The following is a 27,738-nucleotide window of genomic DNA, read 5'->3' on the forward strand; positions in this document are numbered from 1 at the left end:
GCGGATCCAGGAAATGTTATTATTTTTCTCTAACATTGTGAGATAATATGAATAATATTAAGAATAATAATGATAATGATAACAAATACTAATAATTATTATTATTATTACTATCAACCATATCCTTTTATACAGTCTATGGGTTGAACATATGTTAAAGATGCTTTGTCCACTGTTTTCTACAAAATGTGTGTGGTATCAGGTGCAATAAAATGAACACATCATCCCCTTTCAAGACTAGAAACAAGGAAAGCTGGTTATTAGATGTCAATGAGGGCTTTTATTTTGGAGGGGAAAGGAAACTTGCAGGCGGAAGCTGTGATGTTTTGGTTCTGCCCTGTGGAGGGAAGGTGTGCTGATGTGAAAGTGAGTGAGAGATGTCTTCACTTCTCCCTGCAGTGGCTGAACAACTGTTCCGGGACATCCAGAGGACATACCGGGACACGTCTCACAGTAAGACAATGTGATTGTTTGATCCTGGATAACTTCAGTTCATAAGTTAGCATCAGGAGCTAACAGCTGCTAATAGCAAGACCGAGACAAGCGCAGTCAATTTATTGTCTTCACGTGCAAACCTGATCTTAACAAGAGTTAACTTCTCTTTAGATTTATTCAAACACAAATGTCGTGACTCTGCATCAAAGGAAAATCAATGTTGCACTTTATCATTTTCATATTCCGCTGTTTTTCAACACTGCGGTTTAATAAACTAGCGCTAGAGGGCGCTGTTGCAACACATTTGTGCTTGTAGACCACACCTGAGAAGATGAACCTTCACATTTCATCACTATACAGGAAGTATGAATGATATTAATGTCTTTTACATGAAGGTGTCCACTTCCTGTCCCTTTTCACACATTTTGACATGTCATAGTTGGATGTTATTAAAAAATCCTTCACAATCTACTCAAGTGTACAACTGAGCCATGACCACAAAACACAAGCAGCTAGATGCAATTCAGTCTTAACAGATTTTAATATTTACGCCTGTCTGTGCTGTGGTAGCGTCTTGTTGTTGCTGGGTAATTCAAATGGAACTGAGCCATCATTTATAATAATAATAATAATGATGATGATGATGATTGCTTTATGGAAGCAGCACCTTTAAAAACAGGGTTTACAAAGTGCTTTGATAGACGAAGCACACAGGATACACACATTCACACTGATTTAAACAATCAGAGATAAAAGCAATAAGAAGACAGCAACACAAATAGGGGTATTTACAAATATCAAGGATAGGAACAATAAAAAGAAGACATCTTCTCACAAGAGCAAATAAAGACAAATAAAAACAATAAAAATATATAAAAGACAACTTCACGTGAAGTCAAATCTGTAAAAATATGTTTTAAGAAGTGATTTAAATAAGTTACTGAATCTACAAGCCTCATCTTGAGGGGTCCTGATGGATAAAGCACGATCACTTTTAAACTAAAGGATATTAAACCTGAGGATCTAAGGCTGCTGGCTCATATGGAATCAACATTTCTTTTGTGTAGTTTGGGGCCAGATTAAGGCAAGTTTTAAAAGTCATTAGAAAAATTTTGAAGTAAAAATGAACTCTAAACCAAAGAGGGATCCAGCGGAGCTAACCCAGGGTTGGGGTGATGTGATGTCGTCTATTAAGTTCAGTAAAAAGCCAAGCTGCTGCGGGCACTCTGACCTTGTAGGAGGCAAAAGAGTGACACTTGATTGATCTCAGAGAGAATGGAGTTACAGCGGTCGAATATGAGTCCATGAATACGTTTTTCTACGTCAGAGTGGGAGAGTTTATGTTGAATTTTTTAGATTGTTCATAACTGAAACAGGACTTGAAATGATATGTTATCAGTTGCTGTAAGTAAAAAAGGGTTCATTGTTGTGTTATTTCCAACATGGTTAGACTGACATAGTATATACTCTCTCTCTCTATATGTATATACTTCACTCTTAAGCACTTGGCTCTCAAATGAAATGATAACATTACACATTTAATCTGACATTAATTAATGTGAATGTCTTGCCACTGAAAGTTTTGTGTGTCTTGTCTGGCATCAAGGGTTTCCTCTTGCACAAAATCCCAGATTTGCTTGATACTACTCAGTGGAGTTTTAATAACCCACTCGTCAGTGCTAGTGTTTATCTGTACTTTGTAATTTGAGGAAGAATTCACTTCTATTTGTATCTTTAAATTTGGGGAAGAGGAGGGAGGGGCTGCTTTGATCTGTACACTGAAGTCGTGCCGAAGGCCTGAACAATACTGCAGGTTTGAAGAGTTGACACAGACAGAGCCACTGAAAGGCCCAAGGCTGTGTCAACTGTTTGTTTATGTTTGCCTGTGTTGTCTGACAGGATCATTCATCTTGAATCCACAACTGTTTGTCCATCATCTTTCCTCTTTATCAGTTTGTAAATGACAAAAAACTCTTGCTTTACCAAAAACATAGTGACAAATACCAGAAGCGCTATACAATTTAAAAATATATCATTAAAAACAAGAGTATTTGTTGTTTTTACTTTGAAAATATAAGCAATATCTAAACATACTCTACCCAGTTGAAAAATAAAAATAAACCTGTTGAAATAAATGTGTGTATAAAACATAACATTATTACAAATTGCACCGATCTGATTACCGAGAATTATCATGGAGTTGGGTGAACCAAAATATTATTATTATTATTATTATTATATAATTTTTATTGATTAATTGCACAATACTTGATTAACTTTCAAGTTGACAAATCAATAGAAAATAGAAGAAAAAAAAATATCCCAGTTTCCAAGGTGATATCCAAAGTTAGACAAAGAAAAAAAACAAATTGAGAAACTGGAACCATGACATTTTTAGCACTTTGGTTTGAAAATTGACTCAACTATCAAATTATCTGCTGATAAATGTATCAGTTAATCGATTAGTCAACTAATTGTTATAGCTCTAGAATGAAGTTACACGTATTGGTTTGTATGCTCTCTATTAAAATACAGTGTAAAAGCAGTTACATTATCACAGTATGAAAAGATCAGAGGCTCATGTGTCTTTTCCAATGGCTCATAAACCTTTCTTGAAAAGCAAAGTCAAACCAAACAAGGACAAAGGGTTTGTGCATGAACAAATTGGAGCCCCAGCAACAACAACAAAAGCAGGATGTTAAAACAGAAACTATTTCTACTACTAATACTATATATAATTATTTAGTCTAACAGTTTGTCTGTGGTACCTTGTATTTTCCTGGTGAATCCTCTGTTGTAGTATATCTAAACAGATTAAATCAGGTAAAGCATAGATTACCACCTTATTTGTATGCAGCTAATTTATGATTAAAATAATTGGAATTGAAAAAAAAATTGTCTTCTTTTTTTTGCAGTTCCAGATGACCTGCTTATCGCGTAAGTGTACATCATCGTATTACCAATCTCAGATATCTATAGGTAACTCTGCCATGTTATTTTGCTGTCACTCAAGATGTGAGACTTTTAAAGGTTCAGTGTGTAGAATTTAGTGACATCTAGTGGTGAAGTTGAAAGTTTAAAGAGCCCATTCTAGTGTAAAGAAAACAACAATTCATCAATTTAGATGAAACACACTATTGAAAACATCACTAGGATTATTTAATATACAATTTCTACCAATAGATCCCTTTCACCTAAATCCTACACACTGGACCTTTTTAAAACCATAAATCAAGTTATTTTTGACTGTGTGAGTTATTGTTGGACTGAAAAGGTTTGCATATGACTGAATGGGAGTGGGTTTGAAATGAAGCAGAAACCACACTGAGGAGGACAAGGGAGACGTTTGCCAAAGTGACATAGCTGTGAGACATGGGGCAGTGATGCTGCTCTGTATCTTTACGCAAACATTTCCCAACACAATGGTCTGAGTTACAGGGAGAAAGACATGGTGCTCCCTGTCTGCGTCAACATGGCCACATCCTGTCTTCTTGTCTGGAACACTCTGGTTTAAGGGCTCTTCATTGCATTTTGTGGTGTTTCACAAGAAGAGGTCAATGTATTTTTATATTTTTCTGCTGGTTTTCACAGAGAAAACAATTCTGCTGTCCACCTTATTGATTGCACAAAAATAAAACAACAAAAAACGATTTACATTTCTGTTTATTAAAAGTTTAATCTTATGTAATGCAAAACAAAGACCAGTTCAGAATAAATCAGAATAATTATGTTTCGCAATACTTTGCATCCCTTTGCTATATCATATATATGTATTCAACGTATTCTTTGGTCCTTGTTTGGTCTAAAAGGGTTTTGATTTGTTTTTATAACTTTTATTTATAAATCTCTTTTATGGAATCTTATTTTCAGCATTTTTATTAGTTTTGTCTACTCACTCAATTGTGAAGCACTTTGAACTTCACTAACCTTTATGAAAGGTGCTGTACAAATCAAGTTTTGACCGACAGACAGATTGACAGATAAATAGGTAGACTGATATTCGTGTATGACCATTTATACCGTACATTTAAAAATTAGCATGTTGTAGTGTTTTTTCTCTCATATTTTCTTCCTCATGTCTTTCAGGCTGAAGTTTGTCTTTGGTCCCTGCGCGTTACAGGCTTTGGACCTGGTCGACCAACGTTCAGTCACCTGTCTGTCTTCTCCCAGTGGACGTAAGGCCTTCCAGGTCTGTATTTTCCCAAAACAGAGAAGGAAGCAACCTTTCCACTCCTCACCCAAAAAAGCAGATCATCAGTTTAGTAGCAGTTTGTAAAATAAATATTTGCTGTAGATCAAGAAAATCATCAGCATCTGATGGTTTGGCTTTTTTTTTTTTTTTTCAAGGAAAAGGTGGAGGAGCAAAGTTTTACTCCAGTCTGATTTTAGTGTAAACATAGGGTTTATCTCTAATGATACCATGATTCAAAGTCTAGTAGTGTCTGGTTCCTCAATGACCTGATTTTTTCATCAATCAAAATGTTTTGGATCATTATTCAGTGCCAATATTTTAGAAATCCTTCCCATGAAAACGACATGAGTTGATGTGTTAAAAAATTTGGAAAAGATGGGAAATTGTTGTTTCGTCCATTTGAAACAAGCAAGTACACTTACATTGTGTTTGGTGTGGTTTTGCATCAATTGTAGGATAGGGCCCTTAAACTTGTTAAAACATGAAACAAAATGAAAAAAACAGACCTTTACAAACACAGGATATCCTCCATAGTTACCACATTATTTACTATCTGAGAAAAAATGCCATTACTCCTTTTTTCATTCTCTGAAAACTGAGTCAAGGTGCTCTGAAAGTTCAAAGTTATCCTCAATAGGATGCAGAATTTATTGTGGTGGGAGAACAAGGCAGTCCACTGAGGTTATGGTCATTGTGACCCAAATTTCCTGTAAACTCCTGTAAAATACAATGCAGCTAAATAAAGACATGGGTTCGTTTGGGGACACTTTCAGCCCAATCGTTGCTGTCTTAGTTGTTTGATATTTGTGGTGGAGCAAAATGTACCAGATATATATATATACTAAATAACTCAATAATCAATTTTATATTCTCTCTTCTGGAAAATGATTTATCTTTTCAAACCCTATTTGTTTTCCTGCAAATTAATCCAGTAATACAATATCAATCTATTTTTATTATTATTGGAAAAGACACTTCCAGAATTTAAGAATTTTCTGATGAACCCTTACACTTTAAGATCTGCTAACTAAGTGAAGATTTAACCATATATTTATTCTTTACTTGAGCTGCAGTGATTAAGCAACTCAGTCTAGATCAGTTCAGCATTTGCTGCTTCCATCTTCTCCAACTCTATATGAGGATTTGCTGCTTGTCTTTGTCATGTACGATAGGAAATTAAACGTGTCAGGTTTGAACTTTTCGTTGAACAAAACAAGAACCACTTTAGAAATGCTGATGTGTTTTTTCACTTCACATTTCATCGACAAAAGCAAAAGTAATTAATTTATTCGACAAAAAGTCGGTAGTTGCTATCCTGGTCTGTCCACACCATTGCCATTTCATCTCAATCTCACAGTTTTCATGTCATTTGCTAAACTGAGAACACATGATCTTTTTCTGTTGATTCTGGTTTGGTTTCTGTGGAAATGACTCAGCTCGTTTGCATTAGTGTGAACTTGAAGGTCACACATGTCTCCCACTGTGCTCTGCTTTATTTCTGCACTATTTACTTGCCGCACTCAAACACTTCCGTTTTGACTCAGAAACAGCTGTAGAATCATGGTGTAAAAAAATCTGTTAAAGTTCAACATATTGAGAAATACAAAACAGCCAAAACCTTTGAAAAAGAGAAAATCCGTTCTCACCTAAAGCACCAGTAACAGGATTTATTTGCTAGTGATGTTTTGAGCACGACGCTCAGGTATCGACACCCTAAAGCCACCAGGCAGAGGGAGAGATATTAACTCCATGCTCTTAAAATGTGAACTTTTCTAGATATACATAATGGGAACTTAGGTTTAAATGAAGACTTTGATCTTAGAACACTCTCTTTCATCCGCCTGAATGTTGATCTGTCGTGCTACTCTGACTCTATTCAGCCAGAATCTGTTATGGAATACCAACTATTGATGTGACGTGAATTATAGAAGTGAGTTTATATTTTATATTTTGTACATATTCTTCTATGTATATTTATTATGATATATACTATGTATATACTCTGTATTGCAGATACATCACATGATTTGTTCAAAATGGATTATGGGTATTTAAGATGGGGACTTCTTTATCAGACTGGATACAGGTGGGAACAGATTGCCTGGCTATGACAGAACATGGTGGTTACCTACCAGCACCTTCAAAGCCTAATTATTAACCCACCATGTCTTGTTTAATGCACATTTAACTTTTAAAAATTAAATTAAATTTTTTTTTTTTTTACCTTTTCAGCTTCTCAGATGTTTCCAGGTTGAATATTTCTGACACTCTCAGCCTGCATGTAAACTCCTCTTTAGAGTTTTACTACATAAACATTAATAGAAGTGATCACATTCTATTATCCTTTCTCTGTCATGAATCTTGAAGATTGAGTTGATTTTGTGGCATTTAGCAGTTGTGAGTGTTGCTGCTGTGATGGTGCCAGGTTCTGTTTTACGTTGTGACAGTTTAGGATACATTAAGTGAGACTGAAGTTTAAACAGGGTCTGTTCAAATTCCGTCACTGAGCCATGGCACAAATATTTAGTTTAAGCTTCCACTTCTGTGGGCCTCTGTTAAACACAAACCAAGCTCTCTCAACTTATTGCCTTAAAGCAGAACGTAGTTGACATGGCATTGTTTTATTTAGGCTCTGGCTAAATACTATCACAGCAGGTGTCTTACTTTTAGGAAACAAAAGGACAAGAGACACCTCTCAGCCGTGACATTTCAGGTCAGAGCGCTCTGTATTTTTGCTCAGTGTGTCCAGCGTTTGTAATCAACAGACTGCCGTTTACACTCTGACTCCAAAAGCTCTAATGATTTCTGCTACAGCGGCCAGGAGCACTGACAGACCAAGCGATATCTATGTCCCTTGATAACAGTCTGAAAACCTTGGACTCCTCACCATAAGTCAAAACTGAGGAAGCCTCTTTATGAGAGATTCTCAAGTATCTGCAACCAAGTCCAGTTGCCCTCGATTAATCTCTTCTTGGATAAAACCACAAACTGGATGAATCATCCGACATCTACGTGGCCAGCACGTGGCGACACTGTTAAACCTCTGGAAGGGGGTGAACGCAGTGATGAAAATTTGAAGAGCTTTCATTAACAAAAAAAAGAAGCCCTTATGCACTTAATCATCTTGTCTTCATGAGTTTCCTGTGATGCAGGGAGAAGAGAAGAGGGCAGATTTATTTCAACAGGTTATAAAATATTAAGCTCAAAATAATAGATGTTAGATTCCCAGAGACCCCAGTTTGGATAAAAAAAAATTTATTCTCACACCACGCAGCACTGGGTTTACTGGGAGTACAGTGAGTGCTAACTGGACTCTGTGTCTGAGAGAAACAGAAGTTGATGAATTCACAAATTACACAATTTTCTTTTGTCATTTCCTGTGGGACACAACTGAGTTACTCATGTTGATGTGGACATTTGTTAACTAACCTCTTTCCTCAGGGGGATGAATAACTTATGAAATCTTGGAATTTCACTGGTTTTCACCTTATCACAGTTAACACTGCATGACCTTTTCTGGTTATATCGAAGCCTGTTGGGAAAAGGAAGTAGTTAGTGTATTCTCAGCAGTAATAAAACCCCACACTCAGCAGTCAGTGTTTTACTCAACAAACATTATTGGTTGCTGATTAAATAGTTGCCGACTTCAATCTTTTGGTTTTTGATTAATCATTAAGTCAACATTTGTTGGCTCCAGTGTTATCAGATGTGAGGTTTTTGTTTTTATCTCATTTTGTTTCACTGCAAACTGCATGTCTTGTGGTTTTGAACTGTTGTTTGACCAAAACGATTTTCAGAGACAAGAGTCACAAAGTGTTTTGCAGGGACAAAAAAGTTAAATACAGAGTTACACCATACAAAATGTATTGACACACACACACACACACACACACACACACACACACACACACACACACACACACACACACACACACACACACACACACACACACACACACACACACACACACACACACACACACTAAAATGAATAATACAGAGCATAAGGTAAAGTAAAGTGCATAAAGAGACAGTGCGAATTGTGAACTGAATCCTGTCAGTGACATAGAGCCAATGAAGAGAACTAAGTATGGGTGTAGTATAGGACCATCTGTTTGACCTGGTGACATCATACTTAAGTAAAATAAAGTACTTCCTTTTAAATATACTCAAAGTATTAAAAGTAAAAGTACCTGTCGATTGTAGCTTATTCCCTGTTGCAACAGTCTACTACATCATTGTGCCTACTGTATATTCTGTTTAATATAAGAATAATACACTTTGTATTGATACTGTCATATTGATAAGAATGCTGTAGATGATGCACCTGAAAACACGTTGTCATATTAATTAATGGTTTAGTCTCTGTGGTGCCATCTTCTGAATGCAGAATGATGTAGTAGATGGGAAAAAAACCGCAATAAGCACGTTTTGTGTTACGAAAGGAGCAGCTGAGATGAAGATGTGCTAATGTGAGTGACTGGTTATGAGCAGTGGCAGCTTAAGAGTTCCTCAAATTTGATTTCATAATATTATTGTTTGGCTCGTCAACTGCAATTTACAACAAACTGTGTGTCTGGAAAGAAAGAAGAAGGAAGAAGGAGTTTATCAGCCAAAGACTCAGGGGTCAAATTTATTGCATCCAATCCATGGTGACTGGGAATGTCGGAGCACAGATTCAGGGGCTGTGCAACTCTGTGACTTCCCAGAGCTTTAAATATCCCCAGTTTATAGTGCGTAACCAGTGGACAGAGGGCCGTACAAACTCCTGGCCTGAGAAGTATTCCCGTGAGAGGGAACATTTCGGACAGAGAAGGAGCTTTGCTGAGGTTTTAACTCTCGCTGCTCCGTCTGCAGCGAGTGGTGAACGGCAGATTTGAATGTGTGGTGTTTGTTGGCGAGCTCTGAATCCCTGCCAGGCAGTGGACGCCTACAGTTTGTGTGGTGTGTGTTGATGATATTAGCTTCCAGCTCTGCAGTGTGAGCTGCGGCAGAGCCACACAATCTTTGAGGCCAGCAGAGAACAAAAAGGACCCGAGTGTGAGCTGGGTTTCAATAAACTTTGGCTCTTTAGAAAGTGTAGCGGTCCTTGGCTCGGCCAACACAGTTCTACTGATTCTGTCCCCATCCTGCTGTGTGTGTGGTGCTTTATTCTTCCTCACTGAGGATTTTTAAGACCATGTGATTGTCTCTCTTGTGCCTTATTTATAATGAAGTGTCACAGTGGACAAATTAGGTGTTTTTACTTTAGTAGGTCACAGGGAAAGGTAATTTATGGAAGCCCTGGAAAGTAATGGAGCCTGCTCTGCCATCTTGGAAAGCATTAGTTATTGTGAAGTATCAAGCTAATCCACAGACTTAATGTCCTCGTGTGTCATGTGCATGAGGACGAGACTGAAATGACTGTAGCTGGGAGCGTGCACTGCGTGGTGGACAGCCGAGGCCATTAGCCTCCACGCACTGTTTCTATCTCGTTACCTGCAAATAAGTCATGTGAAATGATGAGGTCAGTGCAGCATCACCTTCAACTCAACCACTGGTCTGTCACTGTAATTAAACATCTACAAGGAGAGTCCAGAATGGAGTTATCCTTAAAAGAGACACTGGATGATAATAATATTAATCATTTTTATCTATGGTACATTTGCTTTTAAGAATGCTCAAAGATACTTTACATAGGTTAAGAACAGAGACAGCTAATAAAAGTAAATGACTAGAAATATAAACTACACTTCAATAAAAGCAGTTCTGAGGAAGTGGGTGGCTTGTTTTGTGTTATCATTTTGTGTCATCAATATCTGACATTGGATTTGTTTTCATGTGGTTGTTTATACTTAGTTAATAATGGCTGTGTTGTTTTCATATGCACATTTGATTTCCTTATTTAAGGTATCATTTAAACCCGCATTATAGAAAGTTGTCAATGCAAAACAAAAAGCCTTAGAGAGCCAAAGCCTTCCTTCTTCAATGTTCTAGTTGGACATTAGATATAGTTTAGTGCTACATTATTATTTTTACAGAACAATATTATATGATATTTCAATATAAATTACTTCATTTTGTTAATCAGTACTTTTTGAACATTTTCAAGGCATTTTAACAATACCAGTTTCGCATTCATGACTGGGATCATTTTTGTCTCTCTGCTGAGTAATTTAATGACAAACTGGCTCCATCCATTGACTGAATATAAAGAGGCTCCAACTCACAAAACAAATAATTATAGAAATTAGTTAACTGTGTGTTGTCATTATATTTTAAATGAATTCAAAAAGATCAAAGTTACAAAAGGAAAACTTGAAAAGAAAGTCCAAGGCGGTCGAAAACATCCTGTCGTGAGAGATGAAGTAGATTGTGACTTGGAAACATGTTTGCGTCTTTATTGCTCTGCAGAGCTCAAGCTTTCATGTCTGGACTTTTCACACTTTTACTGTTTCCACTGCTGCTCAGCTGCACCTTGTGATCATGTCTGATTAGTGAACCTTAAAGAAATGACTGACACTTTCACACTCTTTATGATCTGTCACACACAAGCTGCTGTGTACAAATAGCCATTTATTGGAACGTACTTTGCATGTTTCTGTTGCAGGTAATCGGAGCCTCGGGGCGTTTGTACACTTGCTTTGTGTCCTGTCACTACTGCCCGTGTCCGGCCTTCGCCTACACTGTGCTCCGCAGAAACGAAGGCCTGCTGGTGAGTCTCACACAGAAAGTGACAAACAGTTTCGGCTGCAAATGGAAATGGTTTATATATATATATATATATATATACACTGTATACCATATATATATATATATAACACACTGTATACTATATATATATGGTATACAGTGTATACAAAAGCATTTTTACACATAGAGCTTCACAACCATTATGTCTTGTCAGTCAGGCGTCTTGGAGAAAAAACCTTTGCTCAGTCAAAAATGAGAAGAAACACATGTTGAAATGTGTGTGGAGCAGATGCATTGTGGTCTGGTCGTGTTTTTGTCTGGTCATTGAGGGGCGTCTCCACCCCGACTGGGTGTTTTTGCTTCCAAATATCTGCGAGCAAACGTGCTCAGCTGCTGCTCTGAGTATCACAGGGATTTGTTTCCCTGGAGAACGCTGCTAAAATCAGTGTGAGAACCGAGATCTGCTACGGATGAGCGAACCCATGCCACTGGTATAATTCCCCATGAAAACACACAGAAAAATAACATACTGATTTATCTGTTGGCCAATAACAATCAGCCAGTGTGAGCCTTTACCAGACATATCGATATCTGCGTTAATGTTTGCTCATATGAAACTTATCTTACAGAATAAACAATACAGAAATAATGTGCATTTATTTCTAAATTAAACTTAAACGGTAAATTGTCTGTATTTATATAACCCTTTTCTAGTCTTCATGACCACTCAAAGTACTTTACAGTACAGTTTTTGCCATTCACCCATTCACGCACAAATTCATACTGTGCACGTCTATGTGCAGCACTTAAGGGGGCAATTTGGGGTTCAGTGTTTTGCCCAAGGACCACATATTTATTGTTGTTCATAATACAGTTTATAGTTGTACTGTAAAATATCAAGCCCCAATTACATTGCTTTGTCATAAGGGTTTGATAACAACTTCTGGGGAGTCATTGATAATTTTTTTAAATATATATTTCTGTGTTGGCTAATGTATCTGTATCAGAAATGTTTCGCTTCCTAATTTCACGATCGGCATTGACCCCCCGAAAATCCATACTTTTGGTGGATCAGGTTTTACTGTAGCTTTTCAGTTCCAGAGTCAAAACTGTATGACACTCAGGAGACTTTTGAGTTTGACCATTGCGTCTGCAGTCCCACCCTGCCGGAGCCACCCTGTCCATTCAGGGGCTCCACAGATTCCAGCATGACTGGTTGAGGCCAGACCAGGTCCACACTGCTGACAAGTAGGTCAGAGGACAGATAAAGCTGCGCTGCCTCTGACAGCAGGCGACCATGAGTTAAAAAAAAACGAGCTGACAGGAGAAGCTCGTAAACAAACTCCTGCACATTTGTCCTTTTCACCACACTTGGAGTTTGGCTCATTGTTAATGCAAAACACTACCTCATTTGTAATGCATGAAACAGGCTGAGGCTGAAAACAAGTCAATGATTAACATGTTCATACTGATAATAATGATACGTGTTCAGTGTCACATACACAGATACAGAATTATTTGGAATTACTCGTCATTCAACTCACAAACGCTCCGTTTGGAAAGTAACACTCATAACCCGCTTAAACACATGCACTTTCCATTTATATCAATATTCATAATTTCATATAAACATTGGAAATGATTCTGACCTTTGGTTTTGTGACTAACATTTTTGGACTGACGGTTACTCAGCAGAAACTTCTTAAATTACCAGGGCTTCATATGCATGTCATTAATCACACTGGTGCCTGTGGTGATTTATTGAATCAGCGTCCGTTCTCTTTTCTCGCAGTGCAAACACATCCTGGCTGCCTACCTCTGTCAGGCCATGGGTGTGACTCAGCAGGAGAGTGTGTCTGATCAGCAGATGTCGTTGCTGCTCAGCGGGACCGCAGCCCCCTGACACGCAGGTACATTGACCACCAAGCTCAGCAGCAGGAGCAGCACATCTGGCTCCAAAGGGACAGCATGGAGACTCCTGAATGAGGGCCCACGTTTCACACTCACATTTTGTGCCACTGCAGAGAAGCACTCTTATGGCCACACTACTGCTCTTCTGCTCTTACAGATGTCTCTGTGAGAGGTACCAGATGTTGCTTTATTTATTTTATTTAGTTGAAAGAAACCTCAATCTGTGTCAACATCTATTCATTGTGTGTGTGCTTCTTGATTTTTTAAGTTAATTCTTGCCACATTATTAAAGGAAGTATTGTCCATCTGTATGCTGAAGTTACCTCAGACACATTTTTTAAAACCTTAATATATTTTATATGGAAGTGTAAACACAATCTGTTATTTCTACCAACCAAACATCAAACTCTCAGTCTGATTTCTATTCTTCTCTACTTCACTCTTTCATCAGTCTTTCTATGTGACTTTTCCCATTTTAGGTCATATTATTAAAAGAAGTATTGTGCATCTGCATGCTGAAGTTACCTCAGAAGCATTTTTAAAGCAGAATATAGTTTTGTCCTTTGCTCTATTTTGTGAACATGAATCGTCACATTTTGGAAATTGTTTTTTTTATGGAATAAAGATTGATCTGTAACAATATAAACATGAACTTTATTAACAAAATTATTCACCATACATACAGATTGCATCATGTTAAATAGCAGTATCAGTTCGCAGCTGTTGTTTTGTTGAATGAAAAAAAAAATGGCCTCTGGAAAAGGTTGCACGTCAGCTCGAGCACAGTGGATGTTTTTCCTGATTAGTAACGTCACTATAGCACACCGACAGATAGCTACTTCGGAATGAAAGGCAGGAATGTTGAACCAGATCAACTTGTTATTGTCCGTCTTTCCTTTTTTTTAATCACAAAAAGAACGAGGCAGAAGTTTGACATCAATGAAGAGCTCGTAGAAAGCCGGACACCTACAGTACTTATTTTTTACACACATCAGTCGACATTGACAATATAATACAACGTTACAGTGCAGTTACAGTATAGTTGTGTCCATTGGAATGTACTAAAATGTCGGCACACTCCTGTATTTTAGCCCTTGAAGTCAGGTCAGAGGTCGTTCACTGGACACATGGGGGGGATAATGAAGCAGTGGAGGCAAGTGCTCAACTTAAGAACACTGGTTCAACACCAACGCGACCAATGGAGCACACCATGTGGGAAATACTCGAAAATGTCAGTGCAATGTGTTTTCATGTGTGTAGTGATGGCTCTCAGGTGATCGAAAACACCCCGATATTTTTCACATAAATTACAAACACCCCAAAAACAAAACTCTGATTAATCTCTATCAAATCTGATGTTTTTCTGAGATTCCTCAGCCACCACAGCCCTGCGGAGAAGAAAGACAGCATCAGGTGCCTAAAGAACACGAGCAGTGCAGCAGCTGCGTTCCCTCAAACTATGATGTTGCCCTGCGAGCACCAGTGAGCAAACAAGGACAACGTGTCACTGTTCCTGTTTCACTCTCCAAAGTGATCTCTCCTTTTCTGGGGCAAACTGGACTTTGTCATCTATCTTTCCTAAGAAGAGAGAGTATTAAATTATCAGCAGTTTGATTAAAATGAGTCCTCAGGGCAGGTGTCCTTTGAGGGATCAGCCTTAAAAATCCAAACCGCCGGTCGGTGACTTCAGCAGCTTTGGAAGGACTGAGGAGCCTCAGGATCCCAGTTAAAGACTATCTCAGGGGTGGGGTGGGGGGGTTCAGCTGCACTCCTCAGGCAAGTAACATTCATTTACAGTTAACTGAACAAAGCAGTGGTGCTTTTTATTCTGTGAGCCACTAGATACATGTGCATGGGAATCTGCACGATGAGGAAACTTTAACTGGCTTGTTTACTCACAAAGCAGCTGAGAATGCCCTGTGGGGATGCCTTATTTCTATAAAGCCTACAGTCACTTTCCCACTTCCTGAGCCTTTGTCTGAATAAATATGGAAATAATAGGCAGCACCACAATAGGTGTGTCTTGGTGAACTGCTACTTATTTCTGGTCCTGCGTGACTGAATCAAATCGAGTTGTTTGTCGAGGAACCCACGGAAACTCCCTCCTCTGGATCGGAGCCACGGGTTCACGATAAAAATCTGTGACCCCTGTGGTTCTGAGAGATGATTCATGGGATAGGAAAATAACTTTTTCTTTCTTGTTTATGCTTGCATTCATCCTCATTTTCTTCTAGTGAAGTTGATGGCTGGAGAGTGCCTGTTTATGATTCCTCTGTGTCCTCCACCATGTCCCTGCGCCACATGCAGCTTCTGTGCAGGATGTAACAGTGCAGGGGCAGGGGTCCCTGCAAACACTGGCACTTATCTGCTATACAAAGGTATTTGTACATATAATGTGACAAATAGTTTAAGCCTCCTCTTATAACCATGTAGATCCTTCTTTCCGTAAATTGAGCCTGTGGTGGTCATGAGGATGAATGTGGGATGTAGATCACTGCTGTTGTACCTTTCTAGGTCCCCAAGTACAGATTTAGCCACACAAAGTTTTTTTCTGATGTTTACATGCTCAAACACAAGGTTTATAATAAATAAATTATCAAACACTGTTTCTGAATGTTGACAATATAAAACAAGTGTTTAGATTAGTAGTAACAGGGTGGATTCAGAATGATAAATAGCATTTTAAGTTTGGATCCTGTTCACAGTCCTACACATCCAGTTCACTTTATTAAAAAAAAAAAAATCTGAAATCCTTCACAATACAAAAGTTCCATAAGACTCACTTTTCAACGTTTCACTGCTCGACCCCTGACACTTGGCACAGTTCATAAATAAACGTCCACATTCAAGGCGCTTCAGCTCCACCTCATACCCCTCTTCTGTAAACATTATAAACCTCAGTAAAAATTAAATTCAAGACTGAAACCACAGAGTTGACACAGGCGACGCTGTTCCTCAGCTCGACTTTCTATAGTAGAGGGTCGATGGTCATGTGTATTTGGTCTCTGTTGCGTCTTCTGCCGTTGGAGCTGACGTACAGCTCCTCCCTGCGGCACAGGAAGTGCTGGGACAGGATCTTGCGGAAGGTGTCCCTAAAGTCCTGGATGCGGTAAGCGTAGATGATGGGGTTGACCGCAGAGTTGGCGTGAGACAGAATAATGGCCACGTACATGACGACACCCGGCTTCTTCAGGTCCCCGTAAAACAACGTGAGGCAGTTGAGGATGTGGACGGGCAGCCAGCAGAAGGCGAACAGTCCCACGATGATGGAGAGGGATTTGGCCGCCCGGATCTCCTTCTGTAACAGCCCGTGGTGGTGGCTGTCGCCGTTTCCCACGCACTTGAGCTCGATCTTCCTCAGCTGCTTCCTGGCCACGGTGAAGATCTTCAGGTAGATGCCCAGCATGATGAGCAGAGGCAGCAGCACGCAGATGAAGAAGTTGAAGTAGACCATGTAGTGCATGTCCACCACGCTCTCAAAGAAGCACTTCAGCTTGCAACTCTGCAGCAAGTCTTCACCGCCGCTCAGCTCCTGCATGGGGGTGGCGTTTGTAGTGTTGCCTGCCCTGGAGCTGATGTTCCTACAACTGGAATCCTTCAGGTTCCAGCCAAAGAAAGGGATGAGGCCGATGATAAAGGAGAGGATCCATAAAATAGCGATGATCTCTCGGGCAATCTTTCCTGTCATCAACTCCTTGTACCTGGAGGAAACACAGCAGGAGTTACTGTCACTATAATGTTTCCAATGTGGAAGTTTTGCATGTTAAAGGTTGAGTACAGCTCAGCTACAGTAGATGCAAATGTAACAACTTGGCGAAACACTGTGAACCTGAAAGATCATTATTAAAGGTTACTTTAGGTGCCATCCGTTAATTTATTACTTCCGCCAAGGAGGTTATGTTTTCACCCCTGTCCGATGGTTTGTTGGTTGTATGTTCGTAATCAATATAACACAAAACCATGAAAGTTGGTAGAAGGATGCGGTTTGAGTCAGGAAAGAAGCGATCAAAGTTTGGTGCGGATCCAGGATTTCTTCCCGCTTTCTTTGATAACGCGAGATGGGGCATTTTTTTTGACAATTTCACAAATTTCTCAGAGAATAATTTATGGAGCTTTTGGGAACTGATATTTATGAGTTTGTGCAATTTAGTATATGGTATACCAAGTTCCACACACTGTGTGTGTGTGTGTGTTCATTTTTCTGAGAAGATAGTTTGTGAACATACAGAATTGTTTGTCTGATGCCAAACCTGTGAAAGCACCACACACACAAAACAGCGTGTGTTCATTGTTTGCTTCCATTCGGTTTGATTCTTAATGAATGAACCTCAGAAAGATTTACACGGACTTTCATCATCTCACTGTCTGCTCTCACCCTGTCATGTGGACTCTGAGGGGAGGATAAACCCTCAATGCAATTCAATATACAAAAAAGCTCAACATAATTAGCTAAAGGCCGAGTAATTTCCACTTTCCGTGGAACACTAACACACGGATTGAACACATTATCAGTCTGCTGCTACCTCTGACAGCTCCACATCACCAGTTCATACAACAAACACGTCGCTGAACTTACACACCACTGACTTGAGGTGAGAGGCAGGTTCAAGTAGGTGGGAGTTCACAGACCACACAGTTACAGCGTGACGACTTGAAAATGAAAGAAGCCAATGAAACACAGCAGATCTCTGCAGACACAGATGGAAGTTTTTTTAATCTTCACTTTTCTCTCTGGTTTTGACTTTCCTGCAGAGGAATCATTTGACTGAAATATGATGTGAATTTCTCATCAGCAGACACTCAGCGGCTGCATGTCCGGATGCTGATTCACACAAGTGGAGTCCTGACTCTCCACATCATATGAACTGTGCTGGAAGCAAAATGAGCAGCTTCCTCAAAGTCAGTCAGGCGAGCGGCCGCATGGTAATGAGTCACACGCACGCTGACACACGCACACACACACACACACACACACACACACACACACACACACACACACACACACACACACACACACACACACACACACACACACACACACACACACACACACACACAGCAGTTAAGAGCTGTAGGTGCCATAAATAATCCATCTGAACTATACTGCTGCACACTACATGAACACACTAAATCAGAAGTTAACATGGGACTGTTGCATTAACTCTGTGTAATAATGTCATCAATAAGCCATTAGTTAATGATGGAATAATATTTGTTTTTTCAACCACATTCTTTAGTTTTATTTGGCAAGTTTTCGATTATTTTTGGTCCATATGTGCGCTGTACTTTTTGCTGTAATTCAAGATTACTGTGTTTTTGCTACAACGACTTTCCACTGTAAGTCATCTGTGATTGTTTTTATTCTGTATATGGAAGGAGAAAAGAACAATAAATCAACAAACACATTTTCATACAGTCACAGTGTTGTCAACAAACCAATTTGCCACGTTATTGTTTTGTGAATGATTAATTGTATATATGATTAACATTTTCTGCAAATAATTTCATTGTGAATGTTAAAGGACTCATGCTCTTACATACAACAAAAGCATTATTGGTCATTAATCAATCTTCCTGTCCATAAAAAGATTCCTTAACAATGCAACTCCAATGTGAAGGAGAAAACCCACGCTTCTTGTTCTGTGGTAAATTACATTATAAAGTACAGCTGACACTAATGTGTACATACCTCCGCCAAGGCCCAACAGTCCCCAAATAAACATTTAAATTCCCTGGATCTTGATTTTATTTGGATCTGCATTAAGTTGCACACACTCATAAAAACCAGTCCTGATTATTAAAATGTATGAATTATTCTCTGAAAAACGAAAACGTTGAAAAACAAACTATCTCTCAATGCTAGAGAGGATCTGGAGCTGCACCAAAATGCAGTGGGTTCTTTCCTGACTCATATGACATCCTTCCATTAAGTCTCAGTAATCCGTCCAGTCGTTTTTGCGTAATCTTGCTTACAAAGGAACCAGACAAACAGACAGCGGTGAAAACATAACCTCCTGGGGCTGAGGTAACTATAAAAACATGGTGGAAGTCTGCTGAGTGGTATTTATTGTGCTCCTCACCACAGTGAGCACAACACAGCACGACCTGCAGTCTCCTGAGCTGCGCAGCATCTCCCTGACTGATGCTGCAACACGTCGGTGTTTGGCTTCACTGTTTCTCTGCAGACTCTCTGCCCAGACTAACGGCGAGCAGCTCTGTGCAGACACAAACACTCTCAGTGGAACTCTCCCACGGACAGACGGACAGGTGTGTATTCCACTGTCGCAGAAAAACTCGCCCGGTTTGACAGTATCACTCTTTTTTAAATGTTTTTGATGAGCAACATCAGGCTCTGGCTACACAGGAAATACTTGTTAGTTTGATAAAATGATGTTAGACAGAAGATGTTGCATCTTGTTGAATCCAATGAGGCAAATTGTGATTTGTGAATATGGGCTATACAAATAAAACGTTATTGATTAATTGATTGCATGATAAACTTGTGTCTTCCTTTAAAACGCTGGGAGAGATGAGTGTGTGGTGTGGGGAAGTGGTTCAACCTGCAGCAAATGCCCGATGACTGAGGCCGCAGACAGGACATCAGATGCAGAGTGGTAGTAAAATCATAATTATACTAAGAGTCAATTATTCATCAGTGGTGTGCGAGTCCAGCCTCCATCCTCCTCCAGGGAGGCGAGCAGGTTGCCCCGGGGGCTGTGAATAATACAGCACTCTGCCCGCAGGGATGAGGGGGATTCAGAGCCCACCATGACCTTGTCATTTTCCCACACCTTCCACCTGATCATCATCTGTCAGTCACAAGCACAGCAGCCTGCACAGCGTCCATTTCCCAGAAAGCCTCTGCTCCCCTGCCCATCACCTCCCACTCTCTCTCTTTCTGTCTTTGGAGGCAGGGGACGGGCGAGGGGCTCAGTGGATTAGCGGTGGCATGACACCAGCACGCCCGCATCTATCTTTGTTTTGCTGTCTCCTCCTGCACCATTCTCCAAACACACAACTCACAACACACAAACACACACAGTCTCACTGTGTCCACAACTGACGCTTAAATATCCAGCACATACACACTAATTCGGCAAAAACAAAATCCAACATGTGGCCGTTCACACCTACAAATCAAGATTTCATACTTCACCCAGCCGACCAGTGTGTATGCAGACCCAACTGCATTGTATATTATTGTGTTTTGTATTTGTGAGTATCTCTCTGCATAACGCGACAAAGATAATTTGAGAGTGAAACCATGTAAACACAGATGTGAATTAGTAAACTTTTCACACTCTGATAGTGTTGTGCTCATGTGACTTGTTTTGGCAGAGGGCAGAGTAAATACAGATACTGTAATCTCTGTGCATTAAATGGAGAAGCAGAAGTTGCTCTGCCAGAGTGTAACCGTGCGTCTTATGTGAAGTTACAACATTTCACAATCTATGTTTTCAGTTCGTCATACTCAGCTCCCGCAGGTTTGACAGAAGGTTTTTTTTGCTCTCAGAAAATGGAGGCTGTGGTCTGCTTGGTTTCACTCTGATAATACAGACTCACAGCAGCCTCCAACCAGCAGTCAGAGTGGGTTTAACCCATTACCTCCAGAACCATCAGATTCATGTGTAAAACATCCACACACACTGGTGACATATTAAAGGACAAACCTATGACTGTACAAATACAAAAAATGCAGCTGCTTCCTTACAGGGTAAAAGGATTTACTGAATATCTTAAGGGACATGTGGAAATGGGAATCCAACCGTTTTGAATAAAGCTGGAAAATAAAACCATATCAATAATAAACAGAATATAAATGAATAACAATATAACAAAGGTCCAGTATATATGATACAATTATTAGTTATTTAAAAATGTTGTTGCTGTTTATCAAGTTTCATTCTCTGCTCATGAAGGAGTGTAAAACCACAACCTTCACTCAGAAGCAACAATGTGACCTTTATTGTGATGATTATCAATATAAACTAATTTCCATCCGTCCATCCATTATCTATAGCGCTTATCCCTTGAGGGTCGCATGGGGGAAGGCTGTAGTCAATCCCAGCTGCCATTGGATGAGAGGCAGGGTTCCCTCTGGACAGGTCTCAAGCGTATTGCAGGAACAGTTTTTAATCCCGATATCATTTTTGGCCATATCGTCCAACCGAACTGAGATCACTCCTCCTGTAGAGTTTGACACTTGGAGAATCTATGACAGGGTGCACCCACGTGTGAAACTGTAATATCCATACAACTACTGCTGAGTGAGTCCGTACAAAAAGCTCCGCCCAGGTTAGCTTAGCTTAGACAGGAAGTACAAACAGCTAGCCTGACTCTGTCTGAAGCTCAGAAATACTCCACCCACACCTCTGAAGCTAAGAAACACAATATATCACACAGCATTTTATCTTTCGCTTTTATTTCTCTAATATGACGTGTGATTTAAATACTGACACTACTGCAGTTCTTCTACGCCAGCAGATGAATTATTCAAACACATAACCACAATTTGTCGAAATCTTCACTTTGGCTCTTGAGCAGATTAAAGGAACACGATGAACCACGCCGGCACTGTGGGCGTCCCTTTATTGAAAACTGTATTAAGCACTGAAACTGTTATTTAGTGTAAACTGATCGTAGTATGGTTATAGATAAGGTTTTATTTAGTAAGTGATCATGTAATGTAAATGTTTTAATAGTTTTGCACTTATTTGTTTTTGTATATTTCAGTTAAAGTATAATTAAAACTCAAACAGTTAAATGATACCTTTAAAATTCTCATTTGCCTTAGAAATAAAAAAGCTGTTGTTCTCATAAACCGTAGCTTAATGTTTTTTTATGGAAAGAAGTATCGGTTGTGGCACCGTTTTGGCTTTACATTTAGTGCACAGGGGTAATATCAGCCCTCTCATCTAACCCTCGTGGAATTTGTTTTTTTGTGGTGTGGAAATGTCAGATCGAATCTCACACAAATCCCAAGTTACACAACTCTGACATCAAGTCCTAAAACATCACACTGCATTTAAGTGTCGTCTCCACAGCTGCTCCCAGGTCATTTCAGGCCTCTGACTTTATTGCATGCCTCAGTGCAATATCTACATCCTGTAGCATAAAGCAGGATTTACATGGAGGATCACACTTCACCACACCCTCCACACATGGGCTGAAACAAGGGGCAGAAGACTCTTACACAGCCCATTAAAATGATGAGGATGAAATGTGGTGAATCAGCAGCCAGAGACAAGATGATGCTCACTCCTCCGGCTACAGAGCTGCTGTAGTGGGTGGGGATGATCCTTTGCGGTCTACGCTGTGCTAAATGTATGTCATATGAAAGCTCAAACAGGAGCAAGGGGACCTAATAGCTGGAGGATGTTTTCCAAGAGAAATGCTAACAGGGAAGACGGGGGCTGGAGGAGTGTTCGGCTCCGTCGTCTCTGAGGGTTTAAAACATCTGGTTCTGGCTTTTCGCTTTTTCCTAAACCATCTGTGAAAACACTTTTATCTGAGAGAGATTTGTGGCCCCAAAGGGCTGCGGAACTGGCCGAGTTCACACACGCACACACACGCGCACGCACACACACACACACACACACACACACACACAGTCATGTCTCCATGAGGAGAGGAGATTAACTTGTCATTTCCTGGAGTCGTACCCAAACCTGAACCTAAACCAACTCTAACCTAAAACATGTCTTCACATTAAATTTGAATGATGTACGTTATGATGACTTTTGCTGTTTATCCCCATTATGTGGCTGTGTACAGATCTAGGTCTAGACCACACACAAGCATCACACATTGCTGCATGTAATTTGAGCTGAACATACACACACTGATCTTATTTCCTGTGTGTGTGTGTGTGTGTGTGTGTGTGTGTGTGTGTGTGTGTGTGTGTGTGTGTGTGTGTGTGTGTGTGTGTGTGTGTGTGTGTGTGTGTGTGTGTGTGTGTTGTGACAGCGGGAGCCAGGCCTTCAGAGGAAACTATGAAATGTCACGTTGAAAACTTTTGACAGGGAATGTTATGAGAGTGTCGCTGGTTTACAGGCAATTATAGGTTATATACACGATATTCACTGCCACCAGATGACTCTAACACCAGCGTCTTGGACCAAAACAAAAACTGTCAGCCACACCTCGCCCAACCCCTGTCTTCTCCTAAGATGTCACCCGCATGACAACTCCAGAAAGTGAAGCCAAAACATCTGGATCGCAACCTGGTGGCTGACTGCAGTGTAGGTCTTAAACCGAGCCTCCTCCATGTTAGTGGATAGGACGTGGGCTTAAAAGATGGTTTCTGTCATTTTGGGAAATTCACACACTTAAGAATGTTCAAGTGTTTATATTTCCAGTAAATTTGGTTTTAATTAGTTATTTGATATCGGTCAAACTTCATGATTGACAGCTGACAGTGACTTGCAATTGGTCAAGAGAGCGTATAGGCGGGACCTAGATCCCCTAACAACTAACAGAATACAGTGACCCTGTGTACAAGAGAGCTGACAAAAACACAATCCAGCGAGCTGCTGTGCAGACTGGTCAAATGGATCCCTTACGTCTCATCCGTGAGTTGGTGCGGAGTGCAGCTAGTTATCATGGCTAACATTGTTTAGCAATGCCTTGGTTTGCTGATTACCCCACAGACTGAACACAAATATAAGTGTTTCTGCACCATGAAGTGCACTATACAGTGTTCCTGTGCTCTGAAGGACAACGCACTGTGGAAAAGTGGTGAAAATTAACGTGGCCAACCGAGGGTCCCGTTTATAACACTGCTGATCTGAGCCGATTACTACATGGGACAACTGCATGTGCTAACGTGTACACACAGGCACTAACATGAATGTGTGCCTGCGCCAGCTAGAAGATCCACCCACGCACGCGCGCGCGCGCCTTGTATGTGGCACGCATGCCTGCCTGCGCACACACACACACACACACACACACACACACACACACACACACACACACACACACAAAAGTGAGTGTGACTTCTTTCTCTGTTCAGGACAACATTAATCCACTACACTAATGCGTAATATCTCATATACACAACTTTTAATGTACTTTAGGTCAGTGTTTCTGTGTGAGGAGGTAAATGAGGTGTGTTAAGGTTTGGATTCCATCTACAGGTCAAAAATAGAAGAACAAATGCAGAGCTTAAGAACCACTTGGTTGGTGGGGCACAACTTTCATCCCAGTCCGGTGTCAAACTGTCCTTTCTTGCCAGTGTTTGAGTGTAATGGAAATGACAGCACATCACAGCCCTTCAGCACAAACAGCCCCCGAAACCCATCCAGCGCCCATGACATTCACTGCACTGAACGCTGCGCTTAAAGGTCCAGTGTATAAGATTTAGCGATTTATTGGCAGAAATTGAATATAAAAGTGTGTAATTGTACAAATTGTTGTTTTCTTTACCCTACAATGGGCCCTTTATATTTAAAGATTTTATATTTACATCCGGAGCGGGTCCTCTCTACGGAGGTCGCCATGTTTTGACAGTAGCCCAGACTGGACAAACTAAACAACTTTTGAGTTTTTATGACAACTGGAGGATACCACAGGTTGTTTCATGTTTGGAAGGGGAGGGTGAGCGGTATTCAGCGGCAACATGCAACTTCACCACTAGATGTCACTAAATTCTACACACTGAACCTTTAAAAAACAAAACTGTCAACTCTCTGACAAAGTGAAATGCCCAAAACACCAGGTGCGTCTGGAGACTGATGATTCGCTGTTTGTTAATAAAGCTCCAGTTCTTCAATTCAAGGAAACATCAAGCAGCACCATGCTGTGTGTGTGTGTGTGTGTTTGTCTGTTTCCTCAGGCGGTCTGTGGACGCTCTGCAGCTGCAGCTGGATCTCTGTGACCTTTGCCATCAGGATCAATGGAAGTGACGCTGTGGCCAGGTATTGATCCGGCGCAGCGTCTCCTGAGGTGCCACATCACACGGCTACATGACAGATGTTTGCACCTTTTAATGAGCTGCAGAAGACGTCAGATTAAAAAGCTCACAGCTGCTGCTGTTATTACACACACACACACACACACACACACACACACACACACACACACACACACACACACACACACAAACCCTTTAGTTTATGACATCATCAAAAGTGTTTAACTCTGTCCCTGTGGTTTACGGAAGTATTATGTGATTATCATTCCATGTTAACAAATTAACTCTGCTGTGTTTACAAGAGGCATTTATCTCAACATGAAACTGATCACAGAGCTGATACTGATCATCCAGCTCCTGCATTCACATATTTTCCAATGAGAACACATGACAAGATTGAGGGACTCTGAGAACAGACGCTGAGCTCTTAAATAAGACAAATGGAAGTTTGTCTATTTCTGATTATTCGCCACAATGCACATCAACATGCGATGGCTCCAAGACACATTTGTGACCTGCTCACTGATACCAGCCCGGCCAGATCCCTCAGAAGCATGTGTAATGTACAGAGAATCAAAACTAAATCAGGTGAAGGTTCATTTAGTCATTGTGAAGCTTTTCTCATGATTCTCTAATGATCTGAGATCTGCTGCGACTGTTTCTTCTTTTAAAAGCAAACTTAAAACATTTATTTTTTCTTGGGCTTTTGGTTGTTAGTAGTATGTGTGTGTGTGAGAGAAAGAATAAATATTGCATGGGTGAGGGTGACTGTCAGGTTATTTTATTGGAGTATCAATATGAATTTTATATCTCATTGGTTTCATATTTTCTGTGTTTTCCTGCAAAGCACATGGAGACTCTGAACGAACTGTATTATACAAAATAGAATAGATTGAAGTTGATGTGATTAAAACAGACCGGCCAAAAACTTTCAGTCCTATTGACAGACGAGTGGATTGTTCCCAAACTGAGCTCCAAGAGCCAACTGAACCTTTAAACTTCACTTGATCCTGATCAGCTCAAGAAGATAAGATGAACACTCACCTTAAATGGATTTTAACTGCCACATATCTGTCGATTGCTATGGCAAGAAGGCTGAAGATGGAGCTCTGTGTCAGTACCAGGACGAAACAGGCCAGGAAGAGGCATCCGTAGAAGTCCAGGCGGATGCCGACGCTGATGGTTATGGCGAAGGGGATGGCGAGGCAACCGACCAGGATATCAGCCACGGCCAGAGACACCAGAAAATAGTTGGTGGCGTTCTTCAGAGTGGTGTTGATGGCGACAGCCCAGCAAACCAGCACGTTGCCGGATATGGAGAGAACAGCAATCACTACTTCAATCACGATGTATAACATATTCATCTCAGCTAAAGTGTGTTCAAGGACTAAAAGCTGCAGTTCACAGAGAAGACGAATCAGCCCACGACACCGAGTCTAGTCCCAGAGGAGTAAAGAAGTCTTTCTGCCGTAATCCAGGAATATTCCACAAGTGTGAGCTGCACAGTCAGCCATCTGCAGCAGAGAGGGGACTTTACTTTATAACCATGCTGAGGAAAACAAGTAGCAATTTACTGTTGCTGCATCACAAAGTTGACAGAAGCTGGAGTAGCTGCGTAATTACGCACAAACGTGCACACAACGCACGTATAAAGTCACTGGATCTTATTTTCCACTCACCTTAATGAACCTGCTCATCGTCTCTGGATGTTTTCACATCAGCACCGACCGATCAGTGGAGCAGCGAAGCGGCATCTGTGGCTCTGTAGCGCAGGCACAGTGTCACACTACTTCCCCGCGACAGCAGTTTCCAAGTGGAGGGAGAAACACAAGAAAAAAGTGTGTGTGTGTGTGGGGTGGGGGTGGCGGGTGGTAGAACTGATTTCACAGAGAAGCCACTCCCCAGACACAGACACACACACACACACACACACACACGCGTCGCTGATAAGGGTGGAATCCCTGCCTAGCGTCACCGCTCCGCCGTGCGTAATTACGCGCTCAGACAACATCCAACGACGCCCCCACGTGCTTCTCCGTTTTATGTAAACGATCTCTTGTGTGTATAACCCACACTGTAGCACCCGCAACACGCCTGCATCTGGTTTAAATTAGGCCGGAATCGGGGGCGGGGGGTTTGCCCCCGACACCAGAGTCCGGGCAGGGAAACACTAATCGTTAAAACTCGATGTGCCCACGTTATTTCTGGTTTTATTTGACAGTGTTTGTGGATTCCTATCGAACTTCCGCTGCAGTCTGACGCAAACGCATGAGACATAAGTCAGAGCAGAAAGATGTTTGCATATGGAAATCCGTGTCAAGCAGAGGAAGTGCGCTTCGTGTATCTGAAATGATTTAGTGGTATAGATTGGCTGATAATCAGTTAACTAAAAACCAAACAGACTCAGGAAAGTTTTATTCCAGCCTTTGTTTAGTTTCTTTTCAGATATTATCTCCAAGTGTTGCTTACCTTCTGTCACTGAAATGTGTAACTAAGGTGTGCTGTGTAAAGCAAGCAGCCGTTTTCCAATCAGTCCTACACACCCAAATGTTTTATAGCCCAGGCACAGGTCGGGCTTTAAAATAAATACACAGTGGAATAATAAAACAAGAGA

The 27,738-nt window shown here is 40.6% G+C and overlaps 2 protein-coding genes across 3 annotated transcripts; one reads left to right on the top strand and one right to left on the bottom strand.

Moving 5' to 3' along the window:
• The first annotated feature begins 41 nt into the window (after positions 1 to 41).
• Positions 42 to 13,852, top strand: zswim7 (zinc finger, SWIM-type containing 7). The gene is made up of 5 exons (XM_035177774.2): positions 42 to 453; positions 3,351 to 3,372; positions 4,522 to 4,624; positions 11,217 to 11,321; positions 13,092 to 13,852. Exons 1-5 carry the CDS (start codon positions 378 to 380, stop codon positions 13,200 to 13,202), a joined length of 417 nt encoding a protein of 138 aa, XP_035033665.1. The 5' UTR covers positions 42 to 377; the 3' UTR covers positions 13,203 to 13,852.
• On the bottom strand, positions 13,845 to 26,971 carry adora2b (adenosine A2b receptor). 2 transcript variants are annotated; one of them, XM_035177771.2, is made up of 3 exons: positions 26,804 to 26,971; positions 26,169 to 26,638; positions 13,845 to 16,911 (listed from the first exon to the last, which is right to left on the bottom strand). In XM_035177771.2, exons 2-3 carry the CDS (start codon positions 26,486 to 26,488, stop codon positions 16,179 to 16,181), a joined length of 1,053 nt encoding a protein of 350 aa, XP_035033662.1. In that variant the 5' UTR covers positions 26,489 to 26,638; positions 26,804 to 26,971; the 3' UTR covers positions 13,845 to 16,178. The 2 variants fall into 2 exon arrangements, with proteins under 2 accessions (XP_035033662.1, XP_035033663.1); XM_035177772.2 differs by having other exon boundaries at positions 26,169 to 26,673.
• Between the last annotated feature and the right edge of the window lie 767 nt (positions 26,972 to 27,738).

Source organism: Hippoglossus stenolepis, chromosome 15 (assembly GCF_022539355.2).
Source record: "Hippoglossus stenolepis isolate QCI-W04-F060 chromosome 15, HSTE1.2, whole genome shotgun sequence".
NCBI lineage: Eukaryota > Metazoa > Chordata > Actinopteri > Pleuronectiformes > Pleuronectidae > Hippoglossus > Hippoglossus stenolepis.